The following is a 22,168-nucleotide window of genomic DNA, read 5'->3' as shown; positions in this document are numbered from 1 at the left end:
TTGTCTGCAAAAATACTAATGGTGGTGGTTGGTGTTAGATGGCATTGGTGTAGATGATGCAATTCGCTGTAGTTGGTGGATTGAGTGGTGGAGACGGAAGTTGTAGAGTAGGTGCCCTCTTTTGATGAGTCTTTGGACTCCTTGGAGGTGTCACACAATAATAATAATATATAATGCAAAATAAAAATAAAATTTATGAATAAAAATGGTTTTTATCTACAAGACAATCAAATTTCTCAGTAAGCCTTCATTCAGAGAAGTTTTCTTTATTGTCAGCTTAAAGAATAAATTAAATTCATTCAAAAACCACTTTTTTTTTTCTTCAAAAATATCACTCCAACTAGGATTTCATTCTATCACTATTGGAAATCTCTTATTCTGAACTTTTTAGATAACAAATGAATTATAGCAAAACTGTTATGCCACTAATTTTGTGATAATTGTTTTCGACATCACATTCTGCAAATCACTTATTATGAATTTGCAAGTCCATTTTTCTGTCATCTGGTTGTTATGAATGTTTGTTTTCTGGTATCTTAAATTAAAACATCAGTTGCATGCATTTAATTTATTCTAAAATGAATATTCTCATCTAGATATATTTTAGCTATCTTGAGATCAGTTGTAGAATGTGTAAAGGAAACTTGTTGGATAAAAATAATTAATTTGGCTGATACGAGGGACTCCAGAAAGTAAGTTCTGGTTTTAAATATTTTCACTGCAGCATGGCAATCGCAATGGTGTGCATATGTGCTGAGTTTGTTGATTCTTTAGAAAGCCATTTTTAGGCATTCTCACAGTGCATACACTTCTTGGTGTGTGTGTGTGTGTGTGTGTGTTTATAATGTCTAAGAAAATCGAATTGCCTGCCGCATGTGAAATTAGGTCATTTATCTGTTTCTTGAATGCGAGGAATGTTAAAACAGCTGAAATTCATTGGCAAATTATTGAGGTTTATGGAGAACATGAAATGAATAATTCAATGGTACGAAGATAGGTAAAACTTTTTAATTAAGGAAGGACAGGTGTGCATGATGATGAACAAAGTGGGCGACTATCTTTAGTGACTGATGATTTGGTACATTCAGTTGAAGAGAAGATTCAACAGAATAGGGGATTCACTATGACATCACTCTTGCTGCAATTTCTAGAAGTTTCATGTTCTTGTCTTTATGAAATTGTGTCGGGGAAACTGAATTATCGCAAATTGTGTGCACGCTGGATGTTGAAGTTGCTCACAGAACAACACAAAGTGAATCAGCTGGACAGTGCATTGGAATTCTTGACACATTACCATGATGATGGCGATGCTTTCCTGAGCAGACTTGTCACCAGGGATGAGACTTGGGTGTTGCATGCAACCCCTGAATCCAAACAACAGTCCATGGAGTGGAGGCACACCTCATCACCAGTCAAGACGAAATTGAAGACAACGGTTTCCACTCGGAAAATCATGTGCACTGTGTTTTGGGACAGACGAGGAATTTTGCTGGTAGACTTCTTGGGTCAAGGCTCCACAATCAATGCGAACATGTACTGCCAAGCCCTTAAGAAACTGCATTGTGCAATCCAGAATAAACGATGTGACATGCTTACCAGGGGCGTTGTTTTGATTCATGATAATGCCTGCCCACACACGGCCAGTGTAACACAATAACTTCTCGCCAACTTCAGCTGGGAACAATTCCATCATCTCCCATATAGTCCTGACCTTGCACCAAGCGACTTTCACCTGTTCAAACACCTGAAATCTTTCCTTGGTGGTCAGCAGTTTCAAGACGACGATGAGGTCAAAGAAGCAGTCAATTCGTGTTTGCATCACAGGCGGCAACCTTCTACTACAAAGGTATACAACTCTTGGTACCCTTGTTATAATAAGTGCCTGAACAGTGGCGGAATGGCGAAAAGTAGTGAAAGATGCCTACTTTAATTTCCAATAAAGTTTTCTTTTTGTAAGTATATTTTTATTTCTCTGACAACCCATTGAAACTAACTTTCTGGATGTCCCTCGTAGATCATAATATTTTTATTATTATTTCATGAGAACATTTTATTAGCAGATTGACATATAGTAACCTTTTAAATCATACACGGGTGTCCAAAAACTAATTACAAACTACAATTTTATCTGTATATGAAATATTTTCATGACCACAGTCAAATGTGGACATAAATTTATCGCCAGCATACTAATATATTATATTACTCAAAAAATAAGTTCTCAACTTATGATGTATGCAACATATGACTGCTCATACTTACAACAGCCATTCCATTAACACATTCATTAAATTATATCATCTTACTCCTGTAACCCATGGACCAGGATGTTAATGCTGCCTTCAAGACATTTAAGAAATAAATTTTCTTATAACTTTCATACAAATTAAATTGCAACACGTTTTTGGCAAAAGTTACAAATTTCCTAAGGAGGTAGTTAAGGATTTAATGTACAGTGCTTACAGTAAACTATGCGGGGAGACATTTCAGTATGGAATATCTCCATCCCAAACTGCAATGCAGCTCTCACAATGTCATACTATGTTTAGCATCAAGTGATTCAGGAACAGGCCCACTTCTATTTCAGAGCAAAGAGGAGCAAGCCTGTTTGTTTTCTGGAGAAGAATTTCAAGCAGCAATGCATCTCCCTATTGCATCCCAAATGCGTTCTGTGAGTTGAGATCTGGGGAGCACGCTGGCCACTTGATTCGATTAATATCCTTATACTCCACTGCTATCTCCACTGCTCATGTACGATGTGGTGTGGTGTGGCATTGTCATTCATAAAAATATATTCTTTGCCTAGAATATAGGCAAAGAATATATTCTAGAACAGCACCACGCAACAATTCAACATGACATTACAGCACTTCATTGCAATACTGTTCACCAGTCACAGTCCCTTTTTCCAGCACTTGTAGCTTGGTGCATCCATTAAGCATAATGCCTCCCCACACCATGACCCTAGTAGTGCCATATCTATCCCTTTCAAGGTTTCACCACGATGTTAAGCAGTACCACTTTCACACCAGATCAAGTGTCATCTAGAATCAGAGAAAAGACTGAAATGATTCATCTGTAAAGAGAACATTAGCTTATTAGTGACTTGTCCGATTTTTATGAATATAGCACCACCGAATGATGAGCTGTGGATAAGAGATGCAGACTGCAGTGGGCGTATAGGCCTACTTGTCACAGATGTCTTACTACAGTTTGTTGAGATATCTGCATACCTGTGGTTGAATGGAACTGATTTGCAAGCTGATCTGCCATGGGGCATCGATTACATTTTGCTGTTATAACCAAAATTCTGTCTTCATTCTCCATGATAGAGTGAGGGCAACCTCTTAGGAAACATCTGGAACACATTCCATTGGTTTGAAACACTGCCCAGAGACTGGATACAACACTATGTGAGATTTCAAACTCTCTGGCAATATCAGTAATTCTGCATCTTTTTTAAGCTTTCAATAATTCTTCCCCATGCGAAATCATTCAGATGATTTCCTGGAGGTGTTACAAGACATCCACATTTGCAACTTTATTCCTTCACAAAAAAGAACTTCCTTCAAACACAATTCACTTAGCACTGTCTTTTGCCTTTCATCCTGTTGAATGCTGCCATGTGACCCCTTTGTGCGTGATTTGAAAATTTGAATGCGTACCTGTTTTCTACTCAACAGTGTCAGTTATACAAATTGTCACAAGCTGATTTGTCTGAATTTGTTGTTGTAATCTTCAGAAATAGTGTTTATATTTAGGTTTTGGACACCAGTGTAAAAAGTAGAAAATCATTACTAAAACTACAAGAATAGTTCTTGCTAAAAACATACCAGAAAAAATATTAATTAATTATTTGCTGTTCATATTTAGGTGTGTGTGTTGATACATTAAATCTCATAAAGACTGCAAACTGATGATTTTTTTTTTAAATTGATTTCAGCACAGCTCATTATCCCATAGGTATTTAGAGGCAATGAGGCTGTATGAGAATATGCAACTAGAATATAAAGATAGATGCAAAAACCAAATTAAAAAACAACTGGAAATTAGTGAGTTTTAATATTTAATTTTTAAATGCAGTCAGTTCTCAACTTATGATGTAAGCCATTCCATTAACATATTCACTGAATTATATCATCTTACTCCTGCAACATATGGACCAGGATGGTAATGCTGCCTTCAAGACATTTAAGAAATAAATTTTCTTTTAGCTATTGCTGCTGCTACTGAGGGCAAGAAAAGTCTTACAGAATTTTGGAAGCAATGCAAGGTATTATATTACTTCCAAAAGTCTCTGAAGAATGCAGATACAGTACAGTGTGTGTGGAGACAGCAAAATTTATGAATAGTGTTTGGATAAAGCTGTTGAAAATATATTATTATTATTACTATTCAGGCCTCCATGGAGTCAAGAGACTCATTGTGGGAGTTCCTTCTTAGGAAACACAAAGTCTATCATACCACTCCTTGAACTCATTGACTGTTCTTGCTCTAACCACTCTCTCAGGCAATGCATTCCACGGTTCAACCACCCTCCACGCAAAGAAACCACTCCTCACCCTCTTGTTCACAGCTTCCTTTCATAACTTCCAGGAATGACTCCTTGTCATCGCTCCTTCCTACCATTCCACCAAGCGAAAGAACTCTCCAATGTCTACCCTGTAACTGCCTCTCAACAGTTTAAAAGTCTCAATCATATCACCTCTCCTTCTATCCACCAAACTCTGCAGTGCACATTCTCTCAGTCGATCCTTGTAACTGACATTGTGCAGTCCTGAAATCATCTTTTTTATCTGCCTCTGTACCATTTCCACAGTTAATTTATCCCCTTGAAATACTGGGGACCAAATTTGAGAACAAGTCTAAATGTGGTATGATCAGGGTCTTATACAACGGAATGATAACTCTTTTATCTCTGCAGGTCAGCATCCTTCTCAGTATTGCAGCAATCCTCTGGGTTACCTTCACCACCTTTGCAATATGCTCCCTGAATTTCAGTTTCCTATCAATCATCACTCCCAGATCGCTTGTTTCGCCTACTTCCTCTAGTGTAGCTCCTCCAATAGAGTATGCAGTGTCTCATTGATGTGTCCCAAACCTCAAGACCTTACATTTTGCTGCATTAAACCGACACCCCCCCCCCCTTTCATTTGCCCATCTGTCTAGTTTATTTAAATCCTCTTGCAGGGCTGCCACATCTGCACTATTACTGATAAACCTTCCCAACTTCACATCATCCACAAACAACTGAATATCCCCTTGCAGTCCATTGACAATGTCATTGATATAAAGGTTGAACAATACAGGTCCCAGTACTGAACCCTGTGGAACCCCACTTGTTACCTTCTGCTTCCTTGATATTGCCCCACCATATACAATACCTATCTGATACCTATCAGACAGCCAATCCTGAATCCATTTGACTAACCCGACATTTAAACCCACGTGCTGCAGCTTAAATATCAGTTTATCCTGTGGCATCCTGTCAAACGCCTTTGCAAAATCCAAAAAAATGGCAGTATATGCCTTTTCCTCATCAACTGCTCTTGTCACTGTATTATAAAAGGCAATCATATTACTAAAGCAAGAGTGCCCCTAAACAATTCCATGCTGATTCTCACAGATAACATTACCCTCATCTGCCCAATGCTATATATATAGTATATACACTGATGACACACAAACTGGCCTATAATTAGACACTTCCAGTCTGCTACTGCTCTTGTGCAGTGGCACTATAATGCAAAGCACACCTCCTTGCAGACAGGTATATATGATTTCTCCATTACTTCCACCTTAGTATCTCCACCTCTGTGTCTGGCTCCCACTGATGAGATCTCAATAAACGTCGAAAGCGGTCTGGGTAATAGTCCTTCCCTTAATGCATAGCATTATATATGTCCGCAAGAAGATGTGCTTTGCATTATGGGAGATACTAAGGCAAGTGATGAGAACTTATACTACCTTTACCACGTGTTGCCCCAGTTCTGAAAGTACTTCAGGCACGAACTATGTTTACTAACACTTGGATAAAGGATAAAACCCAGTATATAATTAGGAGCTGTCAGTTCTTTAGCACATACTCTTGAAACCTGTGGTGAAATACCATCCAGTCCCACAGCTTTACTGATATCCAGAGTACTCATTATTTGGAACAAACTCTCCTCTTGCATCTTTAAACCCTGAACCTGCCCTATCTCCTCTATTATTAAAACCTACTTCTTCAGGATGAAATACTCCAATAAAGTTTTCATTGAACAACTCCACTATGTCCTCTGCATCAATCACTCTATTTCTGTTTTTATCCTGCAGTGTCATTCTTCCACAATCATTTCTTCTCATTCTGGCCACAAAGCTGAAAAATTCCCTAGGATTTTCTTTAGATCTCAGTCCAATCTTTTCTCATATTCCAATTTTTCCTTCCTAACCGGTCATTCTCCTGGCCTGCATCTTATATTCTTCGTATATCTGCCCTTCACTTCTCTCCTTATATCTCTTCCATAATCTCTTTTTCATAATCATATTGTTTGTTGTCCACTTTACACCAAAATGTGTCTGTTTCTTCATTCGTGGAATACAGTTTACTATTGGTGCTAACAAATATTCCTTCACAATTTCCTAAGCACTGATGATATCCTGGCCTTCCAATTCTGTCCTCCATGGAACTGCCCCTAGTTGATACCTAAGACTGTTATAATCACCTGCCTTATAATTCCACACATGTTCCCTTTTCTTTGATATTCCTGCATGTCTATTCATCTTCCAAGTCAAAACCACGTGGTCACTCTCTCCAACTGGTGGGAGAGATGTCATCTCGCTTATTATCAGCTCTTCTAATGCTATGACCAAATCCAAAACTGTTGAACCTCTTGTTCCCTCTGATACATGTTGTCTAAAACATTTAACCCTCAAGAATTCTAGAAATTCCATCCACTTATTACTATGTGCATTTTCCTATTCCCAGCTTATACTGCTGTAGTTAAAATCTCCCATAATCATTCTTCTTGCACTTGCCCGGCTCAACTGTCTAAACATCTCCTACTCCCTACCCTATATTCTCCTTGTTTGTATCAAGACCCCACTAAGTATCCTGTTTTGGCCACTTCTACCCTCCTTGGTAATGGTTATGCTTTCAAAACCATTAGTGTCACTGCCTTCCAAAGCCTCCACTCTTCAAGGACGTAAGTAATCACTTATCATAAGCAGTACTCCACCATCACGTTTTCATTTCTATCCTGCTGAAAAATGCTGTACCCTGCTACTTCAATTCCTGTTATTATATCATCCTCCGTGAACCACGTCTCAGAGATCCCAATAATCTTTGGCCAGGCTGATGCTATCAGCACCACCATTTCATCTCCTTTATTTTGGATACTCTTGGCATTAGTATAAAGCATAAAAATGTCACTGCTTCTATACCTATCATTATTCTCTCTCGACCCCACTGGACTCAATGTTACCTGATGTCATCCCCCCTTCCCTCCAGCACCCATTCCCACAAGAGGCCACTGCTGCTACCATCAACCCTGGGAATTCTATTTTCCCTGCATCGACACACTGACTCATTCAGAAAACCGCAACCTCTCCAGATGCCTTTGTCCTTCATTCAAATGCAAGTGGTCTCTCGCATACAGTTCTCTTCTGTCCTCAAATGCCCTCCAAGCATCCACATATTTCAATCCTTTCTTCTGACACATTCTGGCTATTATGCTATTCAGTATTGCTGCTTGTCTGCTCAGCTCATCATTATCATACCTGGGCAAAACACACACACACACACATTTTCTCTCTGCGTTTTATTTTGCACAACCTCAAGTAAAAATCTCAGATCTCTCGACGCCCGATTTACTTTGCCTCTCAAGTCATTTGTACCCACCATCACAATACAATAATTTCATCCATCCTTTTACCCCTCTTAATTGCCATAGCCACACTTTCTATCGTTCCTCCAGGCAAACACTGAAGATCACCATCCTATATTGCACCATCGAGTCTGCATACATCACACCTCTTACCACTCTGTTCCTTAATTGCTCACCTGCATCCCTCACCCTCTCTCCTCTAACCCTTTCTCTCTGTGTTCCCCTACTTACCTGCTATCCATACATGAACATATATGTTCATATGTTCACAAGATTTGACAAGCACAAAGCCTTGCGAGGATTGGTGACAAGATATTGATGCTAACTGAAGAGTTGGAGTTGAAGGTTGACAATGAACATGAAGAGCACTTGGTGGAAGCTGTGGAAGAAGAGCTTACCAATGAACTCCATGTAGAACTAGAAACATGGAAAGTTGCAGAAGAACAAGAACAGAGAGAAAAGCAGAAGGACAAGAAAAGAAGCTGATCCACCAAAAACTTTATAGTGAAAAAATCGGCAGAGGCATTTGCCTTTCTTAATACATTTTAACCATTCGAAGAAATGGACCCTGAACATGGAGAGATTTAACAAAATAGACCGAATAATGTTACCTGGAATTGTTTGCCACAGAGAAATTTATGCAGAAAAGAAAGTGGAAACTTGCAGACCAAGTTGAATGTAATATGTATATTTATAAAGAAGATCACTCCTGCTCTCACTCCATTCCCTGAAGGTGAGCTTAAATATTCCACAAGTTATGCATTTGGCCAGCCATCTTCACAACACTTTACAATTTCTGAATCTGAAGAAGTTCTTGATGGACCTAGACTCTCCTACTTCTTCCAATGAATCATCCAAATAATAAAGCAGCAGCTTTAAGAATTTCTCTTGCTTCATTTGTTTTGAGCTGATTATTTTAGTGTAAGCACACAGAAGCACCATATTTCATAGTACAATACTGTATATATACAGTAATTTTATGTATTTTTTGGAATTTTTGTATATGGTATTATTTCACCATAAACAAAGGGGAATTCAATTAAAAATATAACAAAACAGATGTACACATTTTAGCATTCAGGAATATTAATCATTAATATATGGTGAGAGCATTGGAACAGAGCCATCGTAAGTTGAGGACTGACTTTATATGTAGAATGCTAAAGTTAGTTTGATTTTGTAGATTTTACCACATTTGAAATGTCATAAATTAAAATAAATACTACTATATATATTCAGTTCTCACTAGATCAAACACAATTATAACAAATTCAATCACTTTAATAATAGTAATAATAATAATTATTATTATATGCTAGCAGAGTTCTGTGAGGAGAAAGGAATTCATTTTGTGAATGTGTGAGATAAGTTTGAGGGGTTATAAATCATCTACACATAAACACAAGAAGTAATATTTATTAAATATACTGCCAAATATTTCAGTTTGAAACTAACAAACTATCATCAGTGGACTGAACAACATTTTTTCCAAGGTAGAATGCAAACAATTGAATTATTCAAAATAGTATGAGCTGCGGGATGTTAAATCACTAATAGTGTTATGCTTCACCGAAGAAAAGGTTAATCATAAAAGTGATTATAAAATAATTATATAATTTATTCTTCTCTCTCATTCTCTTTACTCACCTCTCCATTCACAAACTTGCCTACCTCACTCTCCTGCTCTTTCACAACACCTCTTGCTTCCTCAGGTCTTACATTCACTTCAGTCATTCTCTCTTGTAGCAACAGTTTCTCCAATTGACTTGTACCAAATCCTTTCAAATATAGCCCATCTCTTTTATACATCTCTATCCACCACTTAAACTTAAACAAATAAATATTACTTCTTGTGTTTACGTGTAGATAATTTATGATGCCATAGCATCATAAATTATCTACACGTAAACACAAGAAGTAATATTTATTAAACATACTACCAAATATTTCAGTTTGAAACTAACAAACTATCATCAGTGAACTGAACAACATTTTTTACAAGGTAGAATGCAAACAATTGAATTATTTAAAATAGTACAAGCTACAAGATGTTAAATCGCTAATAGCATTATGGATGATAATCATAGAGCAGACAAGGAAGGTCAGGGTGGACAGGGAGACACCATGTGAAAAGTGTAGATGATGGTTTCAGGAATAGATGTGTGAGTGCACAAGAAAGGATTAAGATAATCAAGGATGTGGGGAGGGGGTGTAATATTAGTGATGATGGATGGAGGTGTGTGTGAAGGAGTCATATCTGAGAAGTGGGACTTGTTATAGAAACAGAAATGAGCTAGTGCATATGTTTATAAATGCTAGAAGTATTCGGAACAAGGGGAATCAAATTGTAGCATTGATAGAGTTCATTCATCCAAAAATCGTTGGTTTAAGTGAGACATGGTTGAATGAGAAGGACATTCTGAGAATAGAGATGGAGGGATATTTTTTGTAAAGACGGTCAAGGCAAAAATATCAGAGGAGTGTTATTGATGATGGCAGAGGAGTTGTGCCTATCTATTGTGGAGATGCAAGGAGTAAATACCGACAGTGGTTTTGAAGCAGTATGGTGTGAAGTGGAGATGGATAGGATGAAATGTTTAGTAGGATGTTGCTATAGGCCTGGTAATGTGGAACACAGTGATAAGGAAATATTTAGACAAATTGGTCTAATAAGAAAAGGGTGATCATTATAGACTATGTCAATTATGGTGATATAGACTGGAATCAAGAGACAACATTAGGGATCAAAGAGAATGAATTTCTTGATTTTTTGAGGGATAACTATCTTAAGCAGTATGTAACAGAAGCTACACCTGGATCAAGAGTTTTGGATTTGATTATCTCATCAGAAGATATTATTATTATTATTATTATTATTATTGTAAATGAAATGTCACATATTTCTCCAGTTGGTGAAAGTGACCATGAAATGATTACTTGGGTGGTGGCCAGCAATATCAAGAATTTTGTGAGAAAGGGTTATATGTAGAATTATAAGGCGATTAATTGTGACAAACTCAGGAGGTGGCTTGCAGCGATATCATAGAACGAGGAATTGCTTAGGGAGGAAATCAGTAATGCTTAGTCTCTACTCAGGAAGTATCTGGCAGAGGCAATGACTGAGTGTGTTCCAAAGGGTAGGAGATTAAATAAGGCAGGTGTAAAAATGGATGACTGAAGAGGTGAAGCATGCAATCTGGAAGAAAAAGGCATTGTGGAGGCAGTACAAGATTAGTGGAGATAATCAGTTACATGAGGAGTGCAAAGAACAAGCAAGGAAGATGACTCATTAAGGGTAGCAAAAGTGCAGTTTGAGCAGCAGTTAGCAAATGATGCCTGAAGAAATCCTAGAGAGTTTTTTTGATTATGTGGCCAGTAGAAGGAAGAAAATGATTATGGGAGGATGATGTTGGCCAGTGATAATGGACAATGATAAACACTGAGGGATATAGGTGGACTGTGTCTAAAAATATTGGTTGCCAGGAGACAAAGGGGGGGACTCACCCACAACTATAAGGTTATCATTTAATTTTTATAATAAATAAATAAAATGTTTATTTATTTATTTTGCAAAAATTTTGCAAAAATGTTTATTTTTGCAAAATTTTTAGTAATTACAATGTACATATATTGTACATATATTAGTATCTACTGTATACTGGCAGTGTACAGTAAATGTAAATACAGATTGTTATAATTGAATAAAATTTTTTTTTTTTTAAATGGTGGGTATTTTTAAATAGCTTGCTTATACTGAACATTTTACACATTAACAGGTAGTTCAAAAGCATATTTCATGCAGTCCACTATATTGAGAGCAATCGTTTTGAATTCACTAGATGATTGTGCAAATCTCTCAATAATTGCTTCTGCATCCAATTCATCTAACAATCCATTCTTTTTCAATGGATAGCAACATGTACGATTCATACATGTTGCTGTCCATTTATATTTTATCATACATGATAAAAAATAAATTAAGAAGGGCTATGATGGCAAACGATTCGATGCATAGGCTATGTAGAAGGAATGGATGCAAGTTTTTGGATGTATGGAGAGAGTTTGAGGGAAGACTGGATTTGTATAAGATGGATGGCCTACACCTGAATGCATTTGGTATCAGGAGTCTAGAAAAACTAATAACTGGTATGAGACCAAACACAGAGAGTCAGGGAAACTAAATTATGAAGGGAGGAATGGTGTGAATGTGAGTGTAAGAGTGACAATGTTATATAACTGTGTTAATGACAGGAATGGACTTTGTCATGGAAATGTTGACAAGGAGAGAACAATTTCAGGTTTGTGTTCATCTGGTTCGGATCCAAATGTCTGCAAAGATGTCTACAAGTGTAAGGCATTAGAGAAGAATAAAGATGGGCGAGTTGTCCGATTGTGTCAGGCAGACTGCAGACAAGACAATACAAAAGAACAAACGGGTAGATTATTATGTCTGTACACAAATGCTAGGAGTATCAGAAACAAAGCGATAGATTTTGTTGCCTATATGTCAATATGTTGCGACCTCAAATTGTAGGCATTAGTGAGACCTGGCTATCAGAATCAGACGTACTAACTCATATCGAGTGTCAAGGGTACAGTATGTTTAGGAAGGATAAAGAGGATAGGAGAGGAGGGGGGCATGATGCTAATGATATTGGATGACTTGAATCCAGTTAGATTTGAGACCTATGATTGTAGTAATACTGCTACTAACAATATTTTAGGGGGCACTGAGTTTGAAGCCATCTGTTGTGAGGTGGAATCTAACAAGATCAATTACATAGTGGGGTGTTATTACAGACCTGATGGATCGGTTGCTACTGATGAAGAAATGCATCACAAATAGAAAAGATGAGCATGAAAAGCGTAATCATAATGGGAGACTTTAATTATCGAAATATTGATTGGGTAGCAGTAGAATTTTGTGAGAAGAAAATGAAAATGCATTTATGCATTTATTGAGCTGTTGAGGGACAATTTCCTCAAGCAGCATGTGACAGAAGGAACTCGAGGGCAAAGAGTGTTAGATTTAATTAGTGTCAGAGGGTGTTTCAGTTAAAGACGTAACTATTCTGCCTCTGGTTGGTGACAGTGATCATGTGGTACTTACTTGGGAAGTGACTAAGTTTATGAATGTTCCATTAAGAAAAAGTTGCATGATGAACTAAAAAGCAGGAAATTATGATCAACTGAAGATTATACTGAGTTCAATGGAATGGAATCCATTGCTAGATGGAAAGAATATTGACAGTGCATGGGAAGAGTTTAAACAATACTTAAATGATGCGATATCAGAATGTGGCCTGAGAGTTCGAAGAATAAATAGAGTAGGAGTCAAATTCATAAGAGGGTGGTGAAAGTTTATTTTTCACTTGGTTAGAGTATAATAAATTTAGTTTAATCCTTTATCCAAGTGTGAGCAAACAAAGTTTGCGCCTGAAAGTATCTTCAGGACTGGGGTAAGGTGATACAACACCGGGCAACTCGTTGCAAAGGTGGAGTAAGATACCAACATTCTATCTCCTATAATGCAAAACACATCTCCTTGCAGATATGTCTAATGTTATGCATTAAGGGAAGGGCCACTACCCAGACTAGTTTCAACCTTTATTGAGGTCTCTTCAGTGGGAGCCAGGCCCAAGCTGAGATACCAGGCAGAAGCATTCGCAGGTCATCTCTACCTATAGGAGTTGCCAAATGGTGTGCCACCCTTTTTTAATAAATTACTCTGGATTTAGAGAAAGATGTTGAAAGTTTATTTTTCACTTGGTTAGAGTATAATAAATTTAGTTTAATCCTTTTTTCTTTCTTTCTCTAAACATCTTTCTCTAAATCCAGAGTAATTTATTAAAAAAGGGTGGCACACCATTTGGCAACTCCTATAGGTAGAGATGACCTGCGAATGCTTCTGCCTGGTATCTCAGCTTGGGCCTGGCTCCCACTGAAGAGACCTCAATAAAGTTCGAAACTAGTCTGGGTAGTGGCCCGTCCCTTAATGCATAACATTAGACATATCCGCAAGGAGATGTGTTTTGCATTATAGGAGATACTGAGACAGGAGTGTTGGTAGCTTGCTCCACCTTTGCAACGAGTTGCCCTGGTGTTGTACCACCGTACCCCAGTCCTGAATATACTTTCAGGCACAAACTTTGTTTGCTTACACTTGGATAAAGGATTAAACTAAATTTATTATATCATAAGAGGGTGGTGCATGATTGGAATGGATTGCCTTTGGATGTTGTGAGTGCAAGCAGTGTGAATGAATTCATGAATAAGTATGATAGCTGGTGTGTGTGTGTGTGTGTGTGTGTGTGTGTGTGTGTGTGTGTGTGTGTGTGTGTGTGTGTGTGTGTGTGTGTGTGTGTGTGTAGTATGTGGCCTCCCTTGATGAATCTCTGACTCCTTGGAGGTATCAGGAATAATAATAATAATAATAATAATAATAATAATAATTCCAACTGGAATTCTCACCATCATTAAACAATAGCTTTCATACATCAAAATTACTTGATCTTTGCTAATTTATGGCTTAATAGTACCTTCCAATGCTTAATGCGGTCAATTATTAGGTTAAACACACTTACTCGAAAATCAGCTAGAGAATCTGAGGAATTTCCTTCATCGTCTATAAGCTCATCTGCCATTCTTTTCTACTTTCTCTGCTTCTTAACTGGTAATGCTGTTTCCAAAAAGTCAATTTCCAATGTTTGATTTCTATCCATATATCCATATTGAACTGTGAAATCTTGTCATTACATTTATTTACAAATTCCAATGCCTTGCTGTGAACGTTATCAAATGTTCTTGTCTGTTCCTTCAACTTTGTTGTCGCTGAATCTATTAAACTCCATGCAGTAAACATATCTAAACCACTTGTCTGTAAATAATCTGATAACAGGGCTGTAGTTTCAAATATATACAAGTAAGTAAATGCTGTCGGTCAATATTATTTCAAACTTTAGAAAACTTTGAAGTAAAACATTTGCTTCTTGTTTTGAATCTTGCATCTTTGATAAGCATATCAATAGATTTACAAAAGTACTGACAGCAGCATCATCAAAACATCCAAATATACTTGTTGCTGCATTGGATTTTCCTGACCAACTTGTCTCACTAATTAGCTTTAATCGTTTCATTTTTTCTTGTCCTAGATGTTTTTCAACAACTTCTATCCATACAGCCATTCTTGTGTATGATGTTTTCACAAAAAGTTGCTAAATTCTGGAGCAAATTTCTGAAAAAAGAAACTGCAGGCATTCAACATTTTGTTGTTTCAGTTATCACCAAATTCAAGGCATGGGCATAGCACCATATATGAACATGTTGATCAGCCACATCAGTAATTTTACTTTGTAAACCACCATTATACTGCTCATGGTAGCTTGCAACTCCATCTGTACTATCAGATAAACATTTTTGAGATCAGTTTTAAGATGCTGTAATGTTTCCGTCAATAGATTAAAAAGTCCCTGTCCTGTACCATCATTACTTCGCACAACTGAATGTAGTCGCTCACGGATAGCACCTTTAAGCATATACCGAATAATAATGCTAAACTGATTGATGGATGAATTATCTTGTGTTGATTCAACTTGAATAGAATAATATTTTTCTTGAGAACCTTCACGACTAATTCTTTCTTTTATCATATTCTCCATAATTTGGATTAACATGTTAATAGTTGTTTTACTCAGGTATATAACAAGTCTACCACGGCCTTTACTTTGAGCCTTTCCTTGTTGTTCTAATTGTTTGATTCTTTGTATATACTTGTTTTGTACTGCAGAAATGTGGGCTGCTATAATGGAGTCATATTTTACCATCAACTGCACTATAGCTAAAAAATTGCCATGATTCAGAACATTATCCAGAGTGTAGGCAGATTCATTTTTGTGACCTCAAAAAGGAATTGCTTGCTTGCATAACATCTTTGTGATGTTTAGCATCTTTATGACAGTACTCCTCTGCTTCAACACTCTTCTTTCTTTTTAATTAGTGAAGATGCAAAAAAATTATCTAAGGTGCCATCATTAACCACACTGATAAATTGCTGGACATTTCTGACATGTGTTATTGTCAATTCGTGTAAAGCCAAGCTCTGGCTAATACACCTGTAGTCACTAAAGACACGTACAAAGGGTGATGGATTATAAGTGCTGAGAGAATTATAGGCCAAGCAGTATGAATGATACAAGCACCTGTTATATGTTAGCCATTTTCTTGGGACTGAGTAATTCATAATTTTCCTCAAATTTTCCACAAACGAGCATCAAATGTCAGATCATCAAGTGGCTGAAATGGATGTTCAGCAAAAAGCTGTTTCAGATTTGCTCATGATAGATATTAGAAAATTCCAGCAGTTGATCTTTCATTTTCTTTTGTAGGTTCGTTTATAGGATGTGCTTCAGAAACCAAGTCATTTATGCCTGAAGGTATATCTGATTCCCTGTAACTAGTTAAAGCTATGTGTTCAGATGTTGCAACTACAGGTAGTAAAGATACCAAGAGAACAATGAAGCGAGAAGTACTGGGTCTGAGTTGGTGAGTAAAGGATGCTATTCTTTTTCTCAGTCCCAAGAAAATGGCCAACATACAACAAAGAACTTACATGGTGATGATGCAAAGACCATGAGTATTGTTTCTTGCTTCTTGATTTTTCTGGGTTCAAGGAGTGGTATGATAAACTTTGTGTTTCCTAAAAACTACCTCCCACAATGAGTCTTTTGACTCCATGGAGGCCTGGATAATAATAATAATAATTATTTGTTGCAGAACTCTACATTGATGTGGATGGTTGTTGTGGTATTATAAAATCTGTTTTGAATCTTGTAATGTCTAGATTACAAGTCACAATATTAAAGAGTGACAAGAAGCAAGAAAAGTGGGAATCATCCCACCTTTCTGCTTCTTGTCACTCTTTGCGTTTCAGTGATCCAGATTTATGCTTTTAGTAGGAATAATATTCCTGAAATTAAAACTTAATTAAAAATAATCCACATAGGAAAAAATGAACATCTACAATTACAATTACGCTGCAAGAACACATCAGTGGAAATATGTTTTATAGATGCATCTATTATTAGCAACAATTTTAACAATCACAGTAATTTTAACTGTAGAGTGCATAAAAGGTATCATTATTTATTGAACTTGCATTATGCGTATACATTATTATTTGAGACTGCAGCTTAAATATATTTACTATCTAGAATTTTTATACTAATTTTATACAATGAAAGAAAATACATTATATTCAAATTAAAGGCATAGGGCCACAGTATATAAAAATATTAATTAAATACCTACCTTTTATAAAACATAAAAACAGCAAGCATGAGGTGAAGAGCTGATGAACCACACTCAAACTGAGGCTGACGCAATGAAAAATATTTGCTGTCTTTGCAATATATGCAATAGCTCGATACAAAGTTGACTCCGGCTGCACATCACGATCCCAATCTGGGATTCCCAGCTAAGCTTCATTGTGCAATCACAATATTAAAGATCCAAGCCCATATAATGTATGCGTCGGCCTCACATAACCCGAATCGGAATTATTTTTTCAGAGTTATTTATTATATTCTTAAATATAAAGTGTCCTTGAAAAATGATTTTATTAATTTTTTTTTATTAAAATGTAATACAACATAAATTTTAGTTGCATATAGTAATAATATTGGAGCTTCTATTATATTTTCAAGCTACTAAAAGGCCATTAATATTTTGAACATATTGCCTAATGTTTAAGGGGGCCACTTCATCAGGTGCCACTTGCCATCAGGCCTAGCTGACACCTTGGCCAGTCCACCACTGGATATAGTAGATGTATTTAATGAGCAGTTCATTAAAGTATTCCATTGTTGTGATTGTAGCATAATGCAGAACTTGAGAACAGTGGGAATGAGGGAGGAACCAATGATGGTGAGTGAGCAGGAGATATATGAGGAATTGAGTAAATTTGATATCAACAAAGCTATGGGACTTGATGGTATATCGCTGCGTGTCTTGAGGGAATGTTCCAGGGACTTAAAAACAGCTTTAACTTACATTTTTAACATGAGTCATAGATTAGTCCAAGTGCAGAAGGAGTGGAAAGATGGAAAAATTGTTCTGCTTCATAAAGTGGGGGGAGGTAATAAGACAAGTGCTTCAAATTATAGGCCAATCCTGCTTATCTGGAGTTGTGGTCAAGCTGTTAGAGAAGCTAGTAAGGACAAGGATTCAGAACTGGGTTGACAGCAGTAGAATTCTCTTTGGTGAACAGCATGGGTTTGCAAAAGGAAAATCATATTTCAGCAATCTGCTTACTTATTATAACAAGGTGACAAATATGTTGGACAAGAGGGATGCATATACAGTAGTATATTTAGATGATTTTGCAAAAGCTTTCTATAGATTGTCACATGATAAATTAGTAGTTAAATTGGAACAGATGGGATTGCATAGTAGATTAGTGCATTGACTTTTAGATTGACTGTCTGATAAGTATCAGCAGGTTGTGTGTGGGGAGGTGGAAATGATATTCTAGGGAACAAAAGTCACCAGTGGCATGCCCCAGAGGTCTGTCTGGGGGGCTATTGTTGTTTAATTTGTATGTAAATTACATTAGAAAAAAGCTTAGATATACAGTTGTTTTCAGATGATGCAAAGTTGGGGGAAGAGTTATAATAAGTAGAGCAGATGTAGCTTTGCAAGAGGACCTAAATAAACTGTCTGAATGGTTGAGTGTGTTATGGATATCAGTTTAATGTAGCAAAGTGTAAGGTTTTAAAATATGGGAAGCAAAGATGGGATGCAGAGTATAGGATTGATGAAGATATTTTAGAGGAGATGAAGGATCTGGAGGTCCTCACAATTTTAGCAAAATTGCGAGGACAACACAATCGATTATTGGAATGATGTAGAGAACACTAATGTGTAGAACTAAGGATGTTTTGATTCCACTGTACAAGGCTTTGATTAGGATGCACATAGATTGCTGTGCACAGATTTGGTTGCCTGGTTTTCAGAAAGATTATGAAATGTAGAGGGTTCAGAGAGATGATTGAATAAGTTGGTTTCTGTTTCCTGGAATGTGGAATATGAGGACATATTGAGAGAATGCAAATTACAGGACAGTGGATAGGAAGAAGGGGGGAGCATGATCAAGAGATATAAGTTGATAAGTGGTAATTACCAGATTGATGTGGATGAGATTTTTCATAGAATATATGGAGACAGAGAGAGATCAAGAGGCCAACCCTGGAAGCTGTATAAGATGGGTGTGATCAAGGTGGGGAAGAGTAGATTTTTTGCATGGAGAGTGTTGGGTTATTGGAATGCATTGTCTGAGAGTGTGGTGAGTGTTGGGACAGTGAATGCATTTAAGTCAAGGTATGATGAGCTGTGCATGTGAGAGTGGAACTTCTCATGATGAGTTTCTTGACTACATGGAGGTCTGTTGATGATGATAATAATAATGTGATACCTCTAAGGAGTCCAAGGACTCATTTCAGGAGAGCACACCACTTCACACAACCCACTGTTTACACTACTCAGTCTTCCATGTACATGAGCGGGGGCGCTAGTGGGTCAAGCGCTACGAACGTGTTTTGAAGAGCTCCTGATTCAGATAAGTTTTACTAGGAATAATTAAGTATATATGCGTAATTGTTTAAGTAAGAGCGGCTGTAAACGTTGTACGCTACCGATATTATTAGTGTGGGTTTTTTTTTTTTCTTGCTTAAACTAAATACGAAAACGTTAATATTAGACCTAGTAACCTGCAGAGAAAAAAAAAAAAAAAATGGCGGCGGCATTGTCATTCCAGGATTTTAATTTGGATTTCAGTCCGTTCGTTAAGTGTGAGGTCTGTTATATGTATTCCTTCGACTACATAAATGATTTGTGGATGTTTAGTGCGGATGGAAGAAGGGTGTGTGCGAAATGTGACCTGAACGAGGAATTGATGAATGCGAATATGAAGTTGATGACAGAAAGTGCTAGTACCGATTGTGTCGCGAGTGCACATTTGAAAGAGGATGGCGAGAAAGACAGGCGAAAAAATGTTAAAAAATCAGGAAAAAAGAAAAAGAGCGATTTGACAACCGTAACGGATGTTAAAAGGGACGAAAGTGAGGCGGAAAGAAACGAAATTGAGAGAACGAATGAAAGTAGAAATGGCGTGGTGCAGAAATCGCAAGTAAAAAAAATCGAAAGAATGAATGATAGTGAAAAAAGAATGACTGATGGCGAAAGTTGGACGCATGTTGGAACGAAAGTACTGAACCAAAGAAAGATGAATGACAGTAAAAGTGAGAAGAATTATAGCGAAAGTTGGACGCATGTTAGTCCGAAAGTACGGAAACAAAGAAAGATATGTGAGAGTGAAAGTGAGAAGAATGATAGTTAAAGTTGGACGTATGTTGGACCGAAGGGATACACAGCGTGAGAAAGGTGGATGCTCCAAGAGGAGGTGAGAGAATGTGTAGGCAGGAAAGTAATGGGATGATCAGGGATCAAAAGGAAACAGATGGAATTACAAAGGGTTCTAAAATGAAGAAGCAGAAAGGGAAATGGCCCCAGTCCAGCATGGAGAGATCACATCGAGTGAGTGGTATCAGTGGAACTAGCTGTAGATCCAGAAATGAGTTGTTGTGTTTGTATACCAATGATAGAAGTATAAGAAACAAGGCGGATGAAATGGTTGCACTAATTGCGTCTGTGCACCCAGAGATTGTCAGAATAAGTGAGACATGGTTAGATGAGGATGACATCCTGACAGGAATAGAGATGGAAAAGTATGATGTGTTTCGTGAGGATAGAAGGGGTAAAAAGGGAGGGGGAGTGCTATTGATGATAGAGAAAGAGTTATGTCCATACAAGGTAGAGATGCAAGAGGGAAATGGGGCCAGTGGTTTTGAGGCAGTATGGTGTGAGATAGAGGTGAATAGAATCAAATACTTGGTGGGATGTTGTTATAGACCTGGTAATGTGGATGGTGGTGATAGTGAAATGTATAGTCAAATAAGCCAAACAAATAAGAAAAGGGTGATCATTATGGGTGATTTTAATTATGGCAATATAGACTGGAATGAAGAGATAGCAACTGGAACTAAAGAAAATGAGTTTCTTGAGTTTTTGAGGGATAACTACCTCAGACAGTATGTAACAGAGGGCAAAAGAGGATTAAGGGTCTTGGATTTGGTCATCTCATCGGAGGATGTAATTATCAATGAGGTATCAAATCATCCACCAATTGGTGAAAGTGACCATGAGGTGATTACTTGGGTGGTTGCCAGCAGTGCAAGGACCCCTGTGAAAAAAGGGTATATGTGGAACTACAAGGGGGGTGATTATGAAGAGCTCAGGAGACAGCTTGCAGGTGTAGCAGGGAATGAGGAGTTAGCTGGAAAAGAGATCAATGCAGCTTGGGGGATTTTCAAAAATATTTAGTGGATGCAATGTCTAAATGTATACCACGGGTGAGAAGGTTAAATAAGTTAGGTGTGAGATGGATGAATAAAGAGATTAAGCATGCAATACAGAGAAAAAGGGCATTGTGGAGGCAGCATAAGAGAAGTGGAAGTAACCAATTTCATGAGTTCTACAAAGACCAGGCAAGGAGAGTGACTTGGTTGGTGAGAGTAGCTAAAGAGAGGTATGAACAGCAGTTAGCTAATGAAGCTAAAAAGAATCCTAGGGAGTTCTTTCGATATGTAGCCAGCAAAAGAAAGAATGATTATGGAAGGATGACATTGATTGGTGGAAATGGTATAAAGACAGCTGTTGCAGAATGTGTGGTGGAGATACTTAATGAGCAGTTCATAAAGATCTTTCAATCTTGTGAATGTGACTTCATGGAGAGATTAAGAGCAGTTGATGATGGGGAGGAGAGACTGACTGTAAGTGAGCAAGAGGTGTTTGGGGAGTTGAGTAAACTAGATGTAAATAAGGCTGTGGGACTTGATAATATATCACCGCGTATTCTGAAGGAATGTGCCAGAGAGTTGACACCTGCCTTGACATATTTTTTTAATACGAGTCTTGCACTTGGTCAAGTCCCTAAAGAGTGGAAGGAGGGCAAGATTGTGCCACTTCATAAAGGAGGTGATCGAACTCAAGCATCAAACTATAGGCCTATCTGTGTGTCAGGTGTTGTGGTTAAGTTGTTGGAGAAGCTTGTGAGAACTAGGATCCAGAGTTGGGTTGACAACAATGGTATAATCTTTGATGGACAGCATGGATTTGCTAAAGGGAGGTCGTGTTTTAGTAATCTACTTACTTATTACAATAAAGTGACTGCTTCCTTGGACAGAGGAGAA

At 37.4% G+C, this 22,168-nt stretch overlaps 1 protein-coding gene across 2 annotated transcripts in view; it reads left to right on the top strand.

Annotated features, from left to right (window-relative positions):
• The window catches only part of LOC150101913 (syntaxin-1A-like), a 219,174-nt gene that overhangs the window by 81,081 nt on the left and 115,925 nt on the right, over nt 1-22,168 (top strand). For both annotated transcript variants that reach the window (XM_090400741.1, XM_090400740.1), the window contains exon 6: nt 3,944-4,052. In XM_090400741.1, coding sequence (XP_090256867.1) covers nt 3,944-4,052 — 109 coding nt within the window. The remainder of the gene's footprint in view (nt 1-3,943; nt 4,053-22,168) is intronic.

This window comes from Typopeltis vanoorti, chromosome 11 (genome assembly GCF_054136105.1).
Source record: "Typopeltis vanoorti isolate ZY-2024b chromosome 11, IOZ_Tvanoo_1.0, whole genome shotgun sequence".
NCBI lineage: Eukaryota > Metazoa > Arthropoda > Arachnida > Uropygi > Thelyphonidae > Typopeltis > Typopeltis vanoorti.
This window is presented reverse-complemented; position numbering and strand designations above follow the sequence as displayed.